The sequence below is a fragment of the Notolepis coatsorum genome (assembly GCF_963971535.1).
Source record: "Notolepis coatsorum genome assembly, chromosome: 19".
Lineage (NCBI taxonomy): Eukaryota > Metazoa > Chordata > Actinopteri > Aulopiformes > Paralepididae > Notolepis > Notolepis coatsorum.
The window spans coordinates 47,727,182-47,748,688 of record NC_140183.1 but is presented as its reverse complement, the minus strand read 5'-3'; the positions used below and the strand labels follow the sequence as shown (position 1 = coordinate 47,748,688).

The 21,507-nt window shown below is 42.7% G+C and overlaps 1 protein-coding gene across 1 annotated transcript in view; it reads left to right on the top strand.

The window, feature by feature from the left end:
• LOC311246154 (DNA repair protein XRCC1-like) overlaps nt 1–18,098 on the top strand; it is a 118,684-nt gene extending 100,586 nt beyond the window's left edge. The window contains exons 16-17 of the mRNA XM_084336265.1: nt 2,059–2,134; nt 17,057–18,098. Of these exons, the coding sequence (XP_084192391.1) occupies nt 2,059–2,134; nt 17,057–17,164 (184 nt within the window). The 3' untranslated portion in view covers nt 17,165–18,098. The remainder of the gene's footprint in view (nt 1–2,058; nt 2,135–17,056) is intronic.
• The last annotated feature ends 3,409 nt before the right edge of the window (nt 18,099–21,507 follow it).

Here is a 21,507-nt window from a genome sequence, read left to right as displayed (position 1 = left end):
TGGCCATACAGTACACAGGTATATGAGATGAACACCTCCACAATGACACGGTTCCACAACAAATATGGGTTAGAATAATATTTATTAGCAGCACGAAGATTATCTTACATTACTTGAGAATTAGAGTCGCGCTTGTAAGGCGAAGAATGTGCATGAATAGGTCAAGAGCGTAAGTCCATTAGAATATTACGCAGGAGATAATGAATACCACCTGTATCATAGGAATTATATCTATGGTACACTAGTAGGGCAGCGGGAGATACTAGTGGGGTCCCTCCGGTTGTAGGCCAGCAGGGGGCAGGAATGTTCGAATGCAAACTCTGGATCAACGGGGAATCAATAAGCTCCAGCTACGGGAGGCGGTACATTACTCCCTTGATCGGCAGACGAAAGCAGCAGCTATCCGTGCAGCATAGGTGAAAGCCAGCCAGCCTCTCCTAGAGACGGGCTCCAGTGATGTTCCTCACGGGTAAATCCCACACAGTAGTGGGTGTAGACGATTCTCCTCCGCTCCAACAGCCACAGGACCAAAGCAATAATCCAGCCGGAAAGGGCTCTGCATTCACCGGTGTAGATTCTCCGGTGCGCGGTACTTCACATTAACTAGGTCGAACTTGACGTTATTCCACTAAGCTCTGACACTTTTACTGTCCTATTCGCACGCGGTTATAAGTGCTCTATTTAGATGCACGGTTGCTCACTTCACTTGGTCATTGACTCGTGATGAAGGCTTTAACGTTTGAGGGTAACACGTTTCTAGGTTAACTTGACTTTAGGCTAAGTGCTGCTGTATCCACCTGCGACGTATTTATACGTACGGTGAATAATCTAGTACCAGCCTTATTTCTGTCTCGTATTCTTGCGCAGAGCCGGTCATGTCCAGGCATGTCTTTGCGGTGACTTTGAACTAGACATTGGGGGTATGGCCGTGGCGCCTAGGGGATCGCTGTCCAATAGGAGAACGAAATATTATGGTCTGTACTAGGTAAAGGGATATTCCGTGTATATGTACAAAGAATATACAAGGGATATCAGACGATATACAAATACTATACAATATATCTCAAGTAATAAATATATATATTCGGTTTAATCTGATCCTTTGTAACACAAAGCCTTAACCATCTGGTTAACATCAGCTTTGAAAATGTGTCATTAGGATAGGGCTATATTTCATTCCTGCCATGGAGGTCAACTGTGGACAGCTGTTCACTAACCGCTGAAACATCTCTGTTTATGAACCACAATGTTGCACTCAATAATGCACCACATCCAATTCTATCTCTACAGTCGTGAATGGTCTCGTAAATCAGCACAAGTATTATGCATTTCATTTGTAAAAGAAAAAATATCTGGTTTCGATTCTCTCCTCCGGAGACTGTACCTTTTGCCCCTAATGTCCATTCTGTCTACTTCAGCATCTTGTTTGGCTAAATAGTGAACATTCTACATACTTCACCTTTAAACACAACATTGTCTTCCCTAGCTAACAGAATCTTGTTGTAACTTAAAACGCCTGAAAATTGCATGCCCAAAGTAATCTGCAATTTATTACACTTTATACTTATAGCACATGCATGAGTCTGGTCTCTTTTGAAAGGAAACATTCTGAATTTTCATCCACAACAGGAAGAATCACTGAGTGCTTTCTTAATTTTTAAGTCACCTTATTTTTTTATTTTTTTTATTATCTTGCAAACAGAGGCCTCTTACAGGTTACAGCTGATAGGTATGGCCTGGAAAACATAATGGGTCCATAGCCTAAAGCCTTATCTAGTACAGGTCCAAAGTTGATAACAATACCACAGAAAATGAGTGTTTTACACTTTTTTTTAATGGTATGTCTATGCGTTTTTCCAAAATGGCCACTTGAAGTCTTAAATTGAAAAAATACAAAGTTATTCATTAGTTAATCGTTAGTCATTCATTATAAATTATAAACATGTACATCCAAATAAAAAATATGGGCATTTGTCTCCCCCTCTATCAAGCCAAGAAGGACCCCTATGATTCTGTCTCTAACGCTGTAGTATTGCTCTCTCCTCGCTTCTCGTCCAGGATGCTAGAGGACTACATGAGTGACAAGGTCCAGTTTGTTGTGACCAGTGAGGGATGGCATGACTCCTTTGAAGACGTGAGTTGGCACCTAACTTATCTCTTTAGAATCTGTTTTATTGAAAATGACAAGCATTACGGTAGACAAGGATATACATGTCTCCATACACTACATACTGTATCTCTTTAGAATCTGTTTTATTGAAAATGACAAGCATTACTGTAGACAGGATATACATGTCTCCATACACTACATACTGTATCTCTTTAGAATCACATGTTTCTTTAGCCTCAGGATGTCTGGTTGTAAATAGTTATGAGTGTTGTATGTGCCTCCCTGTATTGTAAATAGTTCATATGTGTGTTTGTCACTACTGTATGTATAATTGTAAATAAGTAAATGTATGTGTTGTAAATAAATCTTGTTAATATTTATTTACCAAATTTATGTGCAATTGTTTCATTTCAGCTCAGTGTAGAGAAATGCACCGATACTAACAACCACCTTATATGGCGTCTATACTGTTGACACCACGTATCTGTGACACGCGCGCCCCGCGAACAACACTAGTAGTTTCGGGGGGCCTACCACCCCCCCCGAAAAAAATCCTACGGGAAACACAGCCCTAAACGTGTGTAAACTTACTAGGGATGAAACTTTCTTTTTCTTTTTTTTTACCATGATAAAATTCCCTGACTGTTAGTAATACTGTTCAAATTTAAATGTTCATTAAAGCCGCCTTTGATTACCACGCTTTGAAAAGCTCACTGTAAATACTGTCTCGACTGTTCAGCAGCGACCAAAGATGTTAATAAGACTCCCAGATTCAGACGCAGCAATGTGGGTTTGCTTTGCAATGAAAACATGGCAGAACACAGACAGAGCTGTGTTTTTGGGTGTGGGTGTGGAAATTATAATTATAATATTCATTGATGCAAACAAAGTGCATAGTGCTGCTAATTTGATTTGTGGTGGTTTCAATATAAAACTTGGTGAATTGGTGTTGGTTTGTATCAGTATTTGAAAATATTCTGCACATTTTAAGAATACCGTGATAATTTTCACTATAATCGTGATTATATATTAAATTTTCATACCGTTACATCTCTAAAATCCACTGTGTACACACACGCACACACACACACACACACACACACACATACAGTAGGCACGGCATGGATTATTTTGTGAAGGTAATGGCTTCAGGAGGCAAGGCTAAGTGTTACATTATACAAAGTGCTTACCCTACAATCTTCTCACAAAGCGCCACAGAGAAAAATCATTATTTCCTCAGAATGAACACTATCGCTAGCCTGGCTTCCTAATTATTTTCTTCAGAGTAGTACATGGCAAATTGGATCTGGGAAGGTATGGTGGTGTGAAAAGCTGTAAAAAGAATGAGGAATAATCTGGGGGGCGGAGCTGAGCGATCATGGAGTAGACGTGTTTCACATGAGCTCCCTTCTACCGTGCTGAATATACGTTTCTCCCCATTAGTCTTTATTTTATTTTTATTTGTTTTTTATCTGTTTGCTAGGTCGTCGTGTTTAGTATACATTCATCGACTTTTTTCGACTTTCTACGATGACAGGGGTGGAAACCAGAGCCATGAAACCATGCGCCACAACCAGCAAGCCATCACCGCCGGGCCTGGCCGCACCGTCGCCCGTTGTCGGGGAGTTAAGCGAAGCTGTGCTCTTGGTCATGACCAAGCTACACGCAGACTCTGAGACACGCATCGCTGAAGCACAGAAGAAAGTGTTGGCGGATTTTTGTGTCAGCCTCCGTCGTGAGATATCAGAAGAAATACGGCTGGCGGTAGTACCGCTGACAGACAAGATGGAGACGATGCACGCTGTCTCCTCGGCTAATGCTAACGAACTAGCCACGCTAACGACGGAGGTATCATTACAGTGCGAGAAGATGGCGGGTCTCGAATCCGCCCTGCTGGCTAGGCAGGCTGAAGTCAACAAACTACAGTCGGCAATGGAGGAGATGCAGTCCCGGGATAGACGCCACAACGTCAGGATTGTTGGAGTACCGGAGACCAGCGGTGAAGGCCGTCTCTCTGAGACCGTGCCCGAACTGCTGCAGAAAATACTAGGTACGGACGTCCTCCCTTCGCCTCCTATCTGTGAGTCGGCCTACAGAGCGGGCAGGTTTTCTCCCGGCGTGAACAAAGAGCCGAGGCCCATCATAGTCAAGCTGAACAGACTCCAGCAGAGAGAACTCATCATGCGGTCGGCTCGTACCAGAAGGGGTAATCTGAGGCTTGGCGATCACAAAGTGGCCATTTTCGAAGACTTTACACCGGAGGTTCAAGCACAGAGGCGAATACAAGGTGGTCCTGACTAAGCTATGGAAACTAGGCCTGAGGCCCACGTTATTCGCTCCCGCGAAATTATCTGTGTTGGAGAAGGTCGGTGGTCAGCGTTTGTTTTGGTCGTTGGCTAAAGCGAAGGAATATCTCGCGGAGATACCCGAGTCTGTTGCTTGATATCTATGGCGGGTGAGTGACTTGGCGGTGTGGGCCTATATACATTGATTAGGCCGACTATTCACAAATACTTGCTGTCATGCCCAGACATGCTAACTGCCCAATGCCCATCCAACTAGCGGGGCTTCCCAATGACTTCTGTTACTTGCTAAAGCTGACCTCATGGTCATACTTGTGTATCGCCTCTTTGGAAGCTAACGAGCTAGCTGAACAATGTACATAATAGGCTAACGTGCTATCCGGATTCATCACTAGCTTACGCGCTAGCCTCGGGCTAGCCAGCGGGCTTCGTCTATAGTCTGCGCTGAGACATTCAAGACCCGTTAATGGTTACGTATTTTGGTTGCTGTTGCTGTTCAAAAGGACATTGGTTTGCACAATTCAAGAGCGATCGAATCCCTAACTAACTTCTGGTATGCTTTTATTTTTATATCCAGGTTGTTTTGGGCTTTGGGATCCATAGTAGAAGCCAAGGTCGGTTGAATATGCATATACAATATATGATAACAGGTTGGGTCGGGTATGGCTTGCACTTCATGGCTATATGGTTATATGGCCTGCACTTTAGCCATTACCCTTGTTTCCTTTCTTTTTTCTTTCTTATTCTCGCTGTTTTTATGTCATCTGTATGCGCGATTTAAATGTGATCCGATTCTACCTTGGACTAACTGCTGATTTGCCTCAATTTTGTTTTGAATTTTCCGTGATCCACTTATGCTATAACGTTGCGACATTAATATGCAGACTCCAAGGTAGATGGTTACAGGGTTGATGCTGAGTAATTATATAATAATTATTGTCGCTGTTTTAATGTCATTTGAATGAGCAATTTAACTGTTATTCGATCCTACCTTGGACTAACTGCTCCGACCGATATCTTTATTGAAACAATGTATGATAACAGGTGGTGTCAGGTGTTGCTTATTACCATCCCCGGATTAATTAATGAATGTGTTTAATTCTATTCTTACATAGGTTATGTCATTTCAGCCGTTGTGCCTGATCAGAGGGACAGCTAAAGGGGTGCACTTTGACCATAACCCTTTTTTTTTCCCTTCCTTTTTTTGTCATTGTTTAATTGACATTGTTCACACAATTTTGCACAATTAACCTGTGACCCGATCCTGCCTTAGACTATCGGCTGGGATGCTTTAATTTAATTTTGTTTTGAATTTTCCTATACCCTTTTAGGCTATAACAATGCGACGTTGAAGCGCAGAGTCGGAAATAGTTGGCTACAGGTTGATGTGGAGTTATTATTTAATAATGGCTATTTTTACCATTATGGTTGTCTCATGTTGGGGCCAGGGCTCAGGTGGGTTTCGACCGATATCTTTATTGAATTTTATTTTTATTATTATTTGTGTTTATTGGACTAGTGGGGGTTTACTCAGGGGTTTATCTAGAGGGGGGTTGGAGTGGGGAGCGTCTTATTGATCCATGTCTCTAGTGGGAAGTGATAGGAAGATGACCATCCTCAGGGGATGGGGCATAGGGTGGGGATTGGAGAGTGGGTATAGGGGGCCTTATAATAGGACGGGGGGGTTAGGGTTTAGAGTAGAAGGAGGGGGGGTTGTAGCTGGGGTGGTATTTTTATGTGTTTTATGTACTGTTGTCTTATATGTGTGTAATTGTTCCTCCTCTGAACTCCTGGGATTGACCGTCCGGGCCCGCCGGGATCAGCACCTCTGTACTCAGCCTGGCTGCACTGGTATGTTCTCTACGCATTTATACAAGCTCGACCATGGCTAAATTGAATATTTTAATTTGGAACGCAGGAGGGCTTAACGCCCCACACAAGCGTGCCAGTGTCCTTTGGCTATTGAAGAGGAGAAATATTGACCTTGCTCTCCTTAGTGAGACGCATTTATTGGTAGGTGACGTGTCAAGACTGGCAAATCGGCAATATCACGTTATCTCCTCATCCTCAGCCGATGATAAGACGAAAGGAGTAGTCATAGTTACAAGACGTAACCTTGATATCAAAATCTTGGATGTATGGTCGGACACGGAGGGAAGGATTACTATAGCAAAAGTTGAATTCTTGCATAGGAAGATGGCTATAATAGCATTGTATGCTCCTAACACATTTGATTCAGCGTTCTATAATACAATCACGAAGAATATGTTGGAACTTAATGGATACGCTCTCATTGTGGGTGGCGATTTTAATGCGTGCTGGGATGCGGAGATGGATAGGTCCGGGCCCTCTGAAACGAGCGACCAAAAACGGGCCTCTAAGGCCCTTAGGATGTGGGCCAAGGACACAGGGCTCACAGACCTTTGGCGCTTATCCAACCCCACCCTCAAAGATTACTCTCACCTGTCAGCCAGACACAAAAGCTTCTCTCGAATTGACTATGCATTCGCGTCCCCTAATATGTTTGATAGTTTCGATGTCTCATTGGTTCCCTTGGCTCTCTCAGACCACAAGGGGATTTTCCTTACGGCAACCTTTGGCAGGCTCTCCGCAAGAGCTCCCAGATGGCGTTTTAATTCGACCTTGCTAAAGAGCGATGACTTCTGTTCTGAGTTCAGGAGTAAACTAGCTGGATTTTTGCAGATCAACGTTGGCACAGTAGAAGACCCTAGGGTCCTGTGGAACGCATTGAAAGGATTTATCAGGGGTCATGTCACACTATTTGCCTCCAATTTGCGAAAATCCCGGTCAAAAAAGCTAGAAGGACTGGAATCATTATATGCGGACCTATACGCATCCTTGCAAACTAACTATAATGAACGACTAAACACACAACGTAAGATAGTCAAAAAAGAAATAAACTCCATACTTAAACAACAGTCTGAGTTCTTGATACATAGGACAAGACAAAATTACTATTTTCACGGTTCCAGACCTAGCCATCTATTGGCAATGAAAATACGCTCAAATGATCATTTCTCGGATATCCCCTCGATTAGGACGAGCCAGGGTGCAGTCACTACTGATTCGAAAAAGATCAATGACACTTTTAAAGAGTTTTACTCACAGTTATATAGCTCAGAGGGTAATCTTGATGACTCTAAATTTGAATCGTTCATTGGCGGGCTTGAGATACCCCACATTTCTGAGGAAGAGGCCAAGGAACTGGGGAGACCGATTACTCTCGTAGAATTGAGGGAGACGATTGTTGAAATGCAGAGGGGTAAGGCACCAGGCTGGGATGGTATTCCACCCGAAGTGTATTTAGCTTTCTGGGACCAACTGGGTCCATTGATGCTCGATATGATCAATTACGCTATCGAACAAGGGGAGTTCTCAAGAGATGTCAATATGGCGTTGATTTCTTTACTTCTCAAGAAGGACAAAGATCCCAATGATTGTGGTAGCTATAGACCCTTGAGTCTTCTCGGGGCCGATTTAAAGGTGTTTGCCAAGGTGCAGGCCCGTCGCCTGCAGAGATTTATGTCTGTATTGGTACACTGCGATCAAACTGGTTTTATCCCGGGGCGTCTGGCTGCAGATAATCTTAGGAGGCTGTTGCATGTAATCGATAACAGTAAAGACAATACAACTCCATCCACAGTTCTGTCTTTGGATGCCATGAAGGCGTTTGACAGACTTGAGTGGTCATACCTGTGGAAGGTACTTGAGGTCATGGGTCTTGGAAAGAGTTTTATTCATATGATTAAAGTCCTGTATGCCTCGCCGTCTGCGATGATACTGACAGGCAAAAACTGTTCCACACTCTTTCCAGTCTCCAGATCTTCTAGACAGGGTTGCCCTCTGAGCCCGGGACTGTTCGCGCTTTCCCTCGAACCTTTGGCCCAATTTATTAGGCAATCGGAGGACATCGTCCCCATAATGGTCAACAATACTCCACACAAAATTGCTCTCTATGCGGATGACCTGCTGATTTTCATGGACGACCCCTCCCGGTCGGCCACAAAATTATTGAGGATAATCGACGACTTTGGTAAATTGTCAGGTTTTAAGATTAACTGGAACAAATCAGCCTGCCTACCTCTTAATGATCTGGCCAAGGCGGTACGACTACCAGCTGATATCCCCATAGTAGAACATTTTAAATACTTGGGCATAGAGATATTCCCCACGCTGAACCAAACTACTAAGTACAACTTCACGGGTACTTATGATAAAATACGCCAGGATCTAGACAGGTGGTCGTCCCTTCCTAACTCCTTACAAGCCCGGGCTTCCATAATCAAAATGAACATCCTGCCTAGGATAAATTTTATTAGCTCAATGCTCCCCCTGCCCCCTCCAATAGACCACTGGCGCAAGGTACAATCGATGGTATCTAAGTTTATCTGGAATAACAAACGCCCGAGAATCAAAAGGGCTACTACTCAACGTAGAAAACAAGATGGGGGGCCTCGCAATCCCTGATTTTAAACTTTATTTCTGGTCCCTTTCACTGAGACCTCTGATGTGCTGGCTAGACCCTGTAGAGGCTGTATCGTGGCGCTCCTTAGAAGCGGTGGCGGTATCTCCGCTAAGATTGCAGGATGTAGTGTACTCCACTGTCTCTATTTCGAAATGCCGGCTGAGGTATGGACCGATCATAACTCACGTGATCCAAACGTGGCGTAATGTACAGAGGTCGTGTGGGGTTAAATGCCCATGGCACCTGGACTCTCCAATTTTTAATAACCAGCAATTACTTGTAGGACACAAGCCGGTTAATATTCCTCAATGGCAAAGGAGGGGAGTGCATACTCTGGAGGATATTTATGATAAGAACGGCCTCCGTGCGTTTCAGGACTTAAGAGAATTTTATGATCTTCCCGGCGAGTCCTTTCTTTACCTTCAACTAAGGTCAGCACTGAGGGCGCATGGCGTACCGTGGGCTCAGGCCTTGCACCCACACCCCTTCCTCAGGCTCATAGTGGACAGGACGACATCCAGAGGGTTTGTCTCCGACTTTTATACGCTCTTAATTCAATCCACGTATAAAAATTTATCATTGGATACAATCTGGCGTGTGGATATCCCGGAGTTGGACCCCGAGTTTGACTGGGATGATGTTTGGGCAAATGTGGCATTATCTTCCCGCAACCCCAATCACCAGCAAATTAATTTTAATTATATTCATAGGACCTATCTTACACCTAGGAAGCTATATGCTATGGGACTGATAACCGACTCTCGGTGCACTTTGTGCTCTCAAAAGGCCACTGGCACTTATATGCATATGTATTGGGATTGCCCACCAGTGGCCCGCTTCTGGAGGTCAATAACGGACAAACTTTCAGATCTGTGTGGCCTAACTATCCCATTCACAGCTGTTACGCTACTCCTGAACGATATAACGACACTACCCGCGTCCGTACAACTGAAAAGGGTTGTCCTAGCGGGCGTCACAGCAGCGAAGAAGCTAATAGCAATGAGATGGAAGGAGCCTGAGAAGCTTACAATGATTAACTGGTCCCTAACTCTATTGGATGTGATTTATCTTGAGATATCCACAGCCCGGGTGATTGGGGTGGGGCAGGCTGGAATTGACCTATGGTTCGCAGCAGCTGAGAAGGTAAAGACCGCAGTGTGCGGCTGAGCGGGGTTGAGGTGCGTGTTCGGGTGAGTCCGGCGGTCTCTTGGGAGGGGGAGGAGGAAATGTTTTGTCTGTCTTGTTTTTTGTCTTGTCATCTTGAGTTTAGCTGGGATATTATGGGGGGGCAGCTATTTAACTATTTCTTCACTGTTTGGCCACTTTTACACGGTCTCTGTGAGTCCATGGAACACCTCTACAGGTTTTTGTTTTTTCATGAAGATTCATTGCTCTGTTTTCGGGTCGTGTTCTCAAAAAATGGTCCTTGTGGTGGATTGGAGATGTACGTTTTATTAATATAGGGTCACACGGCCGGGAATCGGGGCTGAACACTGGGAAAGACCATTTATTAGATAGTACCCCTTGGAATTAAATTTAGAAGGTTGAACTCTGTTTTCTTTTCTCTTGTCTGTATAATTGTTAGTCTATTATTATTGTTTTTGTTATTTTCTTGTGAAGTTCTATGTACTGTGATTGTGGTTAATGTGTTGTCTTGTTTCATGTGAATAATAATAAAAAATTTGATCAAAAAAAAAAGAATGAGGAATAATCTGGAGTATTTTCATACAATTTGCATTCAGGGCAGCCCTGCAGTTCCAGTAGACCAAATGTAGTAAGTAGCTAGGGGTGGAACGGTTCACAAAATCCACGGTTCGGTTCGTATCACGGTTTTGTGGTCACGGTTTTCGGTTCGATTCGATACGTTGTTTTTTATAAAAATAATATTGAACACTCCAAAAATGTAAACATGCTTCTCATTTATTTGAAAAAAAATTATAGTTTACAGCGGTTTGCCTTAAATAATGTTTGGCACACAAAGACCGAACGGACTGAAAAATATATGCAACATTTGTCAAAGTGTTAAACCTTTCCATTTTTGTGGCCACATTATAGACAAAGGCCATCAACATAAAGTATGCATATGCTCAACCAGCACTAGACTTTCTTATCAAAAAGGAAAAGTCACAGAAAATATGATTAGGGTTTTAAATAAGGACGTTTATGGGGTTTCTTGTATTAACACATTCACCGCCAATCACGTTGTACGACGTGTTTCAAGGTCATGCGAATTCCGCCAATCCACGGCGTACGACGTTATTGAGATCATATTTAATTTTTTCGCCATGGTATTCATAATTCCCTCACCCAGCCTCGGCTGAGACAGTGGGACTCGGCACAACCGTGCAATGCTTCAATACCGCCACCTGGTGGATGATCGGGCGAGTTACTACCGGAAATGGATCTCTGGTGATCTCGGTGCATCTGGGAATTCTGTCCGGCAGTCACATATTGTTGCGGGACTCTAGACACACATCCGTGTATATGGATCGCTGCCATAACTCAATAATTGATATGATTTGGGCGTTTATTGCGCCATACAAACCGGAAATGGATCTAGTCGATCGACATCAAATAAGTGGGATCTTTTTCCTCCAGTCTCATCGGCGAACGGTAAGAGGACAGTAACGTTACTTTCAGCTTGATGGTTTATTCTTTTCAATGCAAACCGCTCTGATCAATATATCACCCATTGTAGCTAAGGGGCTACACAACCCTGACTGTATTGAGATATGTTAGATTAAACCACTGCTAAAGAATATGTTAATGGCCAGACAGTATAAGTACACAAAATGGCGGACACTCTATTAACGGCGCGGGGACAGTGATACAAGTTGAACAAGCATTTTAATAGTCATAGCAACATACATATTATATATCACGGTTCTCTTTTAATAATAGAATGTCAGTGCAACAAAGTCAGAGGTAACTATAGTTCCTATACTACGGATACCCGACCGGAGGAGCTCTGAATGGAGTGAGACGGAGCGAAGCGGCACAGCGAAAAGCAAGATGGTGGCTGGAGACGGTGGTTCTCTCTAGAGCTCCAGAGAAACTGTAGACTGGTGGGATAATCCTGTCGTCGCTGGGAGAAGGGGTCTCGTACGGACCGGTCCTTGTATTCCTAGCGCCCGATGGCAGGATTAATAGCTAGTAGTCCAAAAGCCTGTTGGCATGGATGATAGCTACCGGTAGTTAGCTCCGTTTGTACTTAAAGCTAACCCGCAGGCGGTCTCCAATGAGTAGTTATATCCAGAACGTCGCTGGGTTCAACTATAAGTCTCTCCACGTTACTTTGCTTACACAAGTCACTATACTGTGCCAATAATGGCTCGACAATATTATAGTTGTATCTAATTAGCCGTACGGCTCTCTATAACGATACGCTGCTCTCGGTCTGTGTACAACTGCACCAGACGTCTTCTCTCTCACTCTGCTAGTTTTCCTGTTAATGCTGCTGCTGAACGTCTTCTCCACAACACACTCTATCTTAGTTCCCTGTGGACTCCGCCTGTTCACCTGTACAGATCAATGCGCTAGCTCCCTTGTCCGGGCATGCCTGAACATGTTCTGAAACATGTCTAGAGGGGCGCGCGCACTGGCGCCTACGGCGTTAAGAATGGGACATATACAATAAGCGAATGATGAATACTGTTAGGCAAACAGATGACGTAAAGATATATATCTTATATATATAAACAATATATAAGTTATACAAAATAATAAACGCAGACTTTCAGTGTTAATCTGGACCTTCAGAACACCCATACTACATAAAGCATTTACTGACGATCACGGAATTATAAACGACCCCCCCCCCCCCCCTTTCATCCGCGCATGATGAGTCATAACGTTTAGGATCGTATTCAGTTGAATTTTTTTATATAGCGTGTATCGCGAATAAACTGCAATCGATAATCTATATTATGCGTTTAGGCCTATAACTAGCGTTCTAGGAATTACTGCAGAAAACGATAAAAACATACTTATATTCTAGACGGTATTTTCGTATGAATATATGAATGAAAAAGTATAACGTTCCTACATCCTGAACGATAGATAATCGATGTTGAATGGGCCATAGTAATGTCAATTTAGCAATACAATTTAAAAAGTTATAGCCCTGCAAAGAAGGTGAACATCTCCATAGGCTTAGTGTTGTGAAGGGCCAGATTAACACTGAGAATCTACGTTTTATTGTTTTATATAACTTGTATATTATTTATATATATAAGCTATATCCCTTTAAGCCTCCGTTTGAATCATAGCATTATTCGCTTTCCTCATTGGATAACGCCCTTGACTCTGGCGGCGCCAAGAATCGCGCCCCTCAGACAAGTTCAAAGACTAGTCTGGACAAGTTGAGACATGCCCTTGGCCAGCGCATTGATTCCGGACAAGAGATTCAGATGCGCCCTAGAAAGCACTCGAAGTATATATTGTGGAAGGCGCAAACAGCAGCAGTTCGTCCTTAGAGTTCGTCCGAAGTAAAGTAGCAGCAGTTCGACCTAACCTAACGTGAAGTAAAGAGTTCGTCATTACAGCAGTTCGTTCGGTGTGCAGCATTAACAAGCAGTTTGTTCGTTTAGTAACTAGTGTGAACCTTAGCAAGTGTGTGTGGACTTAACGTAATTAGTATCAGAACACGAGGTGAACCTAGCAGCAGAACTATTGGACATGTGAGCATTGGAACCTACCGCGGCGTATCGTTACGGATAACTAGTAGCTCCTTAGATACTACTTTGATATTGTAGAACCATTGTTGGTGGATTATAGTGACTTGTGGAAACGTAGTACCGTGGAGAAGAGCATCGTTAATACCATTGTCGTTTGGATTTAACTACCCTGAAGATCTGCATCGGGCTAGCTTCGAGGACGAAGCTGGCTGGCTATCATCATTGCTATCGGGCATTGGATTACAGCTATTACCTTGCTACCGAGCACTTGGATTACAAGGACCGGATCCGTATGAGAACCCCTTTCTTCAAGTGACCAGCCGGAGTATCCGTCTATTCTTCATTCCTCTGGAGCTTACTACTCTGTGGGAGGAAATCACCAGTCTCCAGCTATACCCTCGTTTGCCCCCCTATATCGCCATCTCACGCCATGCAGCGTCCCGGTCTAGTATCCTTAGCCTAGGAATTATTCATTCCCACTGACTTTGATACTCTGACATTCTAATATCATTCGCCATAAAAGAGCGACCCAGTAATTATCAGTTGTATCTCTGCTTAATAATAAAATACTGTAAATGATATCTCTGTCACCGTGCCGTCTATTTGAGTGTCTGCCATAATAACTGTACTGTATGGCAAGTAATAATAATATGTAGTAGTGGTTTAATCTATCACAATCTTTAATACAGTCAGGGTTTTGTAACCCCTCAGTTACACTTAGACTGGTGGCAGTGATCATACATTGATGGGATATAAGCGTGGCAGTTAATGTGTTAATAATGATTTGCACTAAGGAACTGTTATCAAAAAAGAAAGAAAAAAAAAGGAGATGTTACAAGGGAATGGGGAATGTTATATAACCCCACCACAGTGGTGTGTGGAGTTGGTACGTCCCAGCAGGGACCAGGATGTAAATGTCGTTATGGGTTGGCAATACAGACGTGCCAGGAGACTAGAGTGTGTGTGTCAACTGTGCCGTAGTCTCCTGGCTCGTTATTGAACACAAACGGTTATCTTTGATACCCCCCTTCCCCACTCTGGTGTCGTGGAGTCACTTCGCTGTGAGCGTTTCCACGGTTAGCTCGCGGCTAAAGTTAGTTCAAGTTCAAGTTTCAAGTTTCTTTAATAGTTGTCATACAGAAGTACAGAATACTTTTATACAAAATGCTTCTTACTGTTACGCTCCAGAGACTGTGCAAGACAAGATAAGTATGAAATAAAATAACATAGTATAGCATGTAAATTAGAAGTAAAAAAAATGAGGTCACAGTGTTCAGTATAGACATATGTACAATGTTCGATGCAGAGTAGACGTAACTGAGTTACCATATAATATACAATACTGTGTAGTGTACTAATATACAATACTATATAGTGCAAGGCAGAAATAGGATGAGGTAGGGCTGGGCGATATGGAAAAAAATCATATCGCGATAACGATATGATAATTTTATTTTATTTCTCGATATCGATAATTATCGAATTGTTATAAGTATAAAAAAAATTAAAAAAGAAAAAAAAACATTTTTTTTTTTTTTTTTTTAATTTTTTTTTAACAACAGATGTATGTTTATTTTGCAGCAATTCTTTGTCATTGCCGCCATCTTTAGTGTTACATCCCCTCACACTCCAGTTCTCAGGCTGCAGCTGGTTTAAAAGCTAAAGTAAACCGGCTTCTCTGCTGGCTGTGGCTCCAGAGGAGTTGAACAGTTCTGGCTCTGCTCGTTTATTTTCGATCTTTTGGCGCTTTTTTGGTGGACAAACCACCGCACATGTGCACCGTGACTCATGACTGGAGTCTAGTTCTGCTAGCACACATAGCCTACTGTGTACAGACGGTTTCAAAATGTATTTTAAATTAGAAAGCAAACAAAATAAATGGACAAGAGAAAAAGAAATCTGAATTTGGTCAGTATTGTCATTTGGACAAGCAAAGCCATTACTTTAAGTTGCAGGCAAGAAAGACAAGTCTGTCCACTGTCTCTGTTTTAAAACTGCCCTGTTGCATGTAATAATAAAAAAAAAAAAAAAAAAAAACGATTTTTCGATTTTTTTATTTATTTCGATATTCGATATCGATTATTAAAATATATCGTGATATTTATCGTTATATCGCCCAGCCCTAGGATGAGGTGCAATTTAGGTACAATTTACAGTACAGTAGGTGTACGAGTTGTAGTGCAAATCCTTTATCAATAAATATAAAGTGTGTTTGTGTGATCTAAAGTGTGGAGAGTGGGTGCTGCAGTGTGTTGTTTGTTTAAGTGAGTGTGGGTGTGTGTGCTGTGTGCATTTGATGGTTGTTGCATAGTGTTTATTGTTCGTTTAGCAGCCTGATGGCCTGGGGATAGAAGCTTCTTCTTGTGGCCTAGCTAGCCTAGCTCGAGGCTACCGAACAATACACACATACCCCTATTACCGTGGAGGTCGTACCGAACTGTGTACGGTTCGAATGCGTACCGTTCCACCCCTAGTAGTAGCATACATCATAAGTTTAAATAGCCATAATGCTCCTGTCTGTCCTTTGCGTATCTCGAGAAGCGCTCATCCGATCAACTTCACACTCTGCGGGTGTATTGCTGAGGACCCAAGTAAGCTCAGTGTCTAATCGAAGTTGATGGGATGTGCGTTTCCCGAACACTGCAAGCAGCGGTAATGCGGTTCTTGAGAAGCCCAAGCAATCAGCCCGTTCCAAACGGACACGTGTTACAATAGGGCACGTTTTGGACCGCAATGCTGCAAACGGCACTTCCGGATCCCAAGTGATCACGAGTTCCCAACGGGAACGTGCTCCCAAGTGCCCACCTTTTGAATGGGCACTGCCCTAGTACTGTTCTATTTTGAGTTTGATCATTCTCTCTTATGGCCCTTTCAGATAGGATGTGACAAAGGCACCGCTCTGAGCTCTGAAATTCATTAATTCCAAAGGACAAAGGGGGCTGGACCACACTGATTTTAGTTGTGCAAAGAGACAAACATTTCAACACCACTGTGTCTCCATCAGAGCCGAAGATGAAGACACAGTAGTGTCAAAATGTTAAGTCTCTTTGCACGATTAAATGCTGGGAATTAATCGGTGTGCTCCAGCCCCCTTTGTCCTTTTGAAGTTTTCTGTCCCTGAGCTGAGAAGGACCTGATTCAGCTGCAGTTTGCTGGAAGATGGGCAGAGAACCCCCTTTTCATTCATTATTCCCAATGGCTCGACGTCTTTTCGCTGCACCGAGTAAAGCGCAAGCGTACAGTACAGTGCAGCGCTGCTCTCTGTGACAAATCCCTAAAAACCCTGGCTATTTGCGCTCCCCTGTACGTGACATCTAGTCAGATGTGTGCTGAAACCAGTGGGAAACTTTCAATTTCAGACTTTTAAGGCCTTTTAAGTATGTCCTTTACTAAATGCATTATTGTTGCCCACTCCTTAATCTCTCTATCTCTCTCTCCTCCATCTCTTTCTTTCCCCTATCCATTTGTATCTCTTCCACAGGCACTGATGGAGAATGGCAATATTAGCTTTGTCAAACCCACATGGATTTACGCAATGAATGAACGACAGAAGATGCTGCCTTATCAGCCCTACTCGGTTGTCCCTTGAAGAACACAAGTAGACAGACATGTACACTATATTGCATATGTGTAGAGAAGGTGAGGGGAAGCTGAGAGGAAAGCCATAGACATTTTCATTTTTTCCCACATTTTCCTGGATTTTTAATTCATTCACTCCTCAGAAATTAAACAATAACCAGCTGTGCTTGGTGAATGCCTTCTGCTAACTCAAGAGACAGCCCACTATTTAGTCCCGAGTCTTCATTCTGCGTTTGAAAAGAAAACATAAAATGGACGATACCCTCACACCGTCAAAGAGCTGCAGTCTTCTGCACAGGCTTCATAAAGAGAGCAACACGCACAATCTCACACACAAACACACTCTTTCATAATTTTTTAACACGGTTTGGTTTCTGCGCTGCACTCTGTTGCCGCTCTTCTCTGCTACCTCAGGGTCTGTCTGAAGACTGGAGATATCAGCCCTGTCCTGATGGCCACCAATGTTGATAAGACTCGTGTGTGTGTGTGTGGTAGTGGCCAGACTGTTATGAGACGTGTCAAGTGAAAACGTGTATTTTTGTTTAAGGCTCCAGGCTACTATTGGCAGGAAATCTAGAAAATAAAGAAATACAAAAAATAATCAAATAAATGAAATACTCCTAGTCTTGGGTGTATTTTTATTTTGAATTTTGATAAATAATATGATGCAATGTTTATTAAGGATTTTGTGTGTTGATAGAGTTTGGTAGAGTAATGTTTGTACTTTTGTTTTATTCATGTTTGTGGGCTGAGTTTTTACAACAGCATAATTCCTCAACAGCTGTGAGGGTGTCAGACCGATCACATCACTCTCTGTTCAAAATGTGTAAGAAAGGCTTGGGGACATCAGGCAGTTTTGGGCCCAACCATGGCTTCTAGACACTTTGTTGTCCAGGCAGATAGTATTTGAATATGTTGTCTAAATAAAAGTCTTGGATTTTTTATTAATTGTATTGCGCTTATTCCTTTTATTTTGTTATTCCCTTTTCCCCCCAGTCTCCTTTCTCAGCCGGGGGCATCGTTTCACTTAACTGCTCTCATCCTTCATATGTCTCCATTCCCGCATATCCTTAATATGTCTCCACCCCCCCCCCCCCCCCCTTATGTGTATTAGGCATTGATTAACTGAGAACTCATTTCATGCAGGGGAGGAGCACCAGGTTAACTGAGATCTCAGCAAAAAAAAAGCAGGTTTTGATTGATGACCGTTTGACCGATGATGTCGGTCATCACTCCTAGTCCCTGGAGTCTGCAGTCTCTCTTTGCATTCCTGTCAATGTTGATGTCTTCCTACCAGAGTAATATTTGTTTTACTATTTTTCTTCCAAAAGTCTTATTGAGGGAAGGAGGTTGTTAGCCAAGATCTTGCGATACATGGCCCCATCCATCATCCCCTCAATACGGTGCATTCGTCCTGTCCCCTTTGCAGAAAAGCATCCCCAAAGAATTATGTTTCCACCTCCATGCTTCACGGTTGGGATGGTGTTCTTGGGGTTGTACTCATCGTTCTTCCTCCAAACACGGCAAGTAGAGTTTATACCAAAAAGCTCTATGTTGGTCTCATCAGACCACATGACCTTCTCCCATTCCTCCTCTGGATCATCCAGATGGTCATTGGCAAACCTCAGACGGGCCTGGACATGTGGTGGCTTGAGCAGGGGGACCTTGCGTGCGCTGCAGGATTTTAATCCATGACGGCGTATTGCGTTACTAATGGTTTTCTTTGAGACTGGTCCCAGCTCTCTTCAGGTCATTGACCAGGTCCTGCCGTGTAGTTCTGGGCTGATCCCTCACCTTTCTCATGATCATCGATGCCCCACGATGTGAGATTTGTTTGTCCCTGATGTCCTTAGACAGCTCTTTGGTCTTGCCCATTGTGGAGAGGTTGGAGTCTGATTGATTGATTGAGTGTGTGGAGAGGTGTCTTTTATACAGGTAACAAGTTCAAACAGGTGTAGTTAATACAGGTAATGAGTGGAGAATAGGAGGGCTTCTTAAAGAAAAACTAACGGGTCTGTGAGAGCCAGAATTCTTACTGGTTGGTAGGTGATCAAATACTTATTTCATGCAATAAAATGCAAATGAAGTACTTAAAAAAATCATACAATGTGATTTTCTGGATTTTTGTTTTAGATTCCGCCTCCACACTGAAGTGTACCTATGATAAAAATGACGATGTAATTTGTCATATGTCCCCAGCACCAAAATTAACATTTCACAATGTCAAATCCATACAAAGACTAAACAAAACCCATTTTCCATAATATGTTAATATGCTAGCAGTAACTCCATCTTAAGATAGCTTAGGCTTCAGTTTTTCAACCCTCGGAATCACATTTTGTATTTCATAGTGCTATAGCCTACAGTACAGTACCTCTTCAAAAGCAGTGGACCTGGGTTTATAAAACCTTTTAAAGTTAATGAATGCACATTGATTTGACCGCTATAGACCTTTTCAGAAATATTCTGTTGCTAGGGGAACAGCTTTGGCTCCTGTTTATTTGCGGTCAGCAATCGTATTAACAAACACTGCAACAGAAAATACAAAGGGGCTTATTTAGAATGTGTATGTTGTCAGGTTAGAACATTTCTATATAGTTTATGGCCCTTTATGGTTAGCCCAAGAACAGGTCATTTTAGGTCGGGGTTCAATAAAGATCATTTTTCAATAGGTCACTTGGCCAGCAGCAGTCTGAGATACAAGATATTTTTTGTCAGACTCTCCTATTATGAAACAACGTATTATTGAAAATGAAAATGGCCCTTTCTAAAATGGTCATGAGCGTATTTGATAGAATTGTCTGCTGAACGCAACTCTTCTTAGTGCATTATTAAATTATTAATATGTCTGAGTGGATTTGAATGTCCCATCCTTTAACTCTGTGCTTTGTTATCCACACTAATATTGAAATCATGAACATTTACAGCAGTCATTATTTTTCCACCAATTTCAAGTTTGTAAGGTAATTTCTCTCTTGCACAGTAATTTGCCTCCATATTGGCCCCAGTAATTTTGGTCGCTACAAATGCATACAGATAGACTTAAATTTGGACAATTATGTGGCTTTTAATCATGCAGCCCCTACTGTCTCGCTCTCTTTGTCTCATTCATTCACTCACCGTCTGTCTTAATGGGTTTTTATCAGGACAAGTGTGTTGTTGCTGTGATAGCCCCCACCCACCCCTCTCCTCATCTCTCTTCCCCTCTCCTCCTCTCTCCTCATGCTACAGTGGCTTCTCCACCGTTCGTCTTAACTGCTGCTGCCTGCTGCTCAGTTTATCTTGAGAGAGTGTAGAAGGAGAGAGGGAACACAGACTGAGAGGGAAAAGACATTGAGGAGTGGAGGCAGTGAGGTTATACAGCCCCAACACTGAGGTAGAGGCAGTGAGGTTGTACAGCCCCAACACTGAGGTAGAGGCAGTGAGGTTGTACAGCCCCAACACTGAGGTAGAGGCAGTGAGGTTGTACAGCCCCAACACTGAGGTAGAGGCAGTGAGGTTGTACAGCCCCAACACTGAGGTAGAGGCAGTGAGGTTGTACAGCCCCAACACTGAGGTAGAGGCAGTGAGGTTGTACAGCCCCAACACTGAGGTGAAGGTGTGAGTGCTGCTCATAGATTTACAGCTGCTGTGTGTTTTCAATGGTGTTCTTCTCACCAGGGGATGGGAACAAATACGATCACTGCTGACTGAGGGTAAGTGGAATTCACTCCTACTTTGCCGTCGTCCGTTTTGACTTCTGATTTGTACTGCTAAGTAAATGGTTTTATGTTTTTGTGTGTTACTGTATATAGCTATAGTAAAATGGTTTGTACGGTAAAATTGGAAGTACTGTAGGTGAAAAGTTTTTCTGCCCCCAAGAGTGAACTAATATTGAGTATCTGCCGATATCGAGTCCCGATCCGATATTTGTATTTTCCTAGATAATAGCAGCACAGTGCACACTTCAAGTATATTAAACCATTTCAATGTAGGTAAAATATGCTTTTTACAAAAAAGGATCTGAATTTGATTGGGCTTAATATACCCAATACTGATAAATTAATATGCTTGTGGTCGGCTCCAATCTATCCTATCTGATTGGGCCATCCCTAATAGCAGGTTATAGATGCAGAAAGGGACTTCCAGAATTATTGGCTCTCTTCACAGAGATTACCGGTAACCAAAAGGGTTATTAGGAAAAAATATATAAGTGCAGGTAATGACCCATCTTGTGTTATTTATTTATTATTATTTTAGAGGGTATTGGTGTTTATTTCCAACATGTGGTCATTTTTATCATAATAAATAGTGTAACAATTTTGTCTGCCAAAATATATTACAGCCCACCTAAATATGTTTGTCTATTTAATT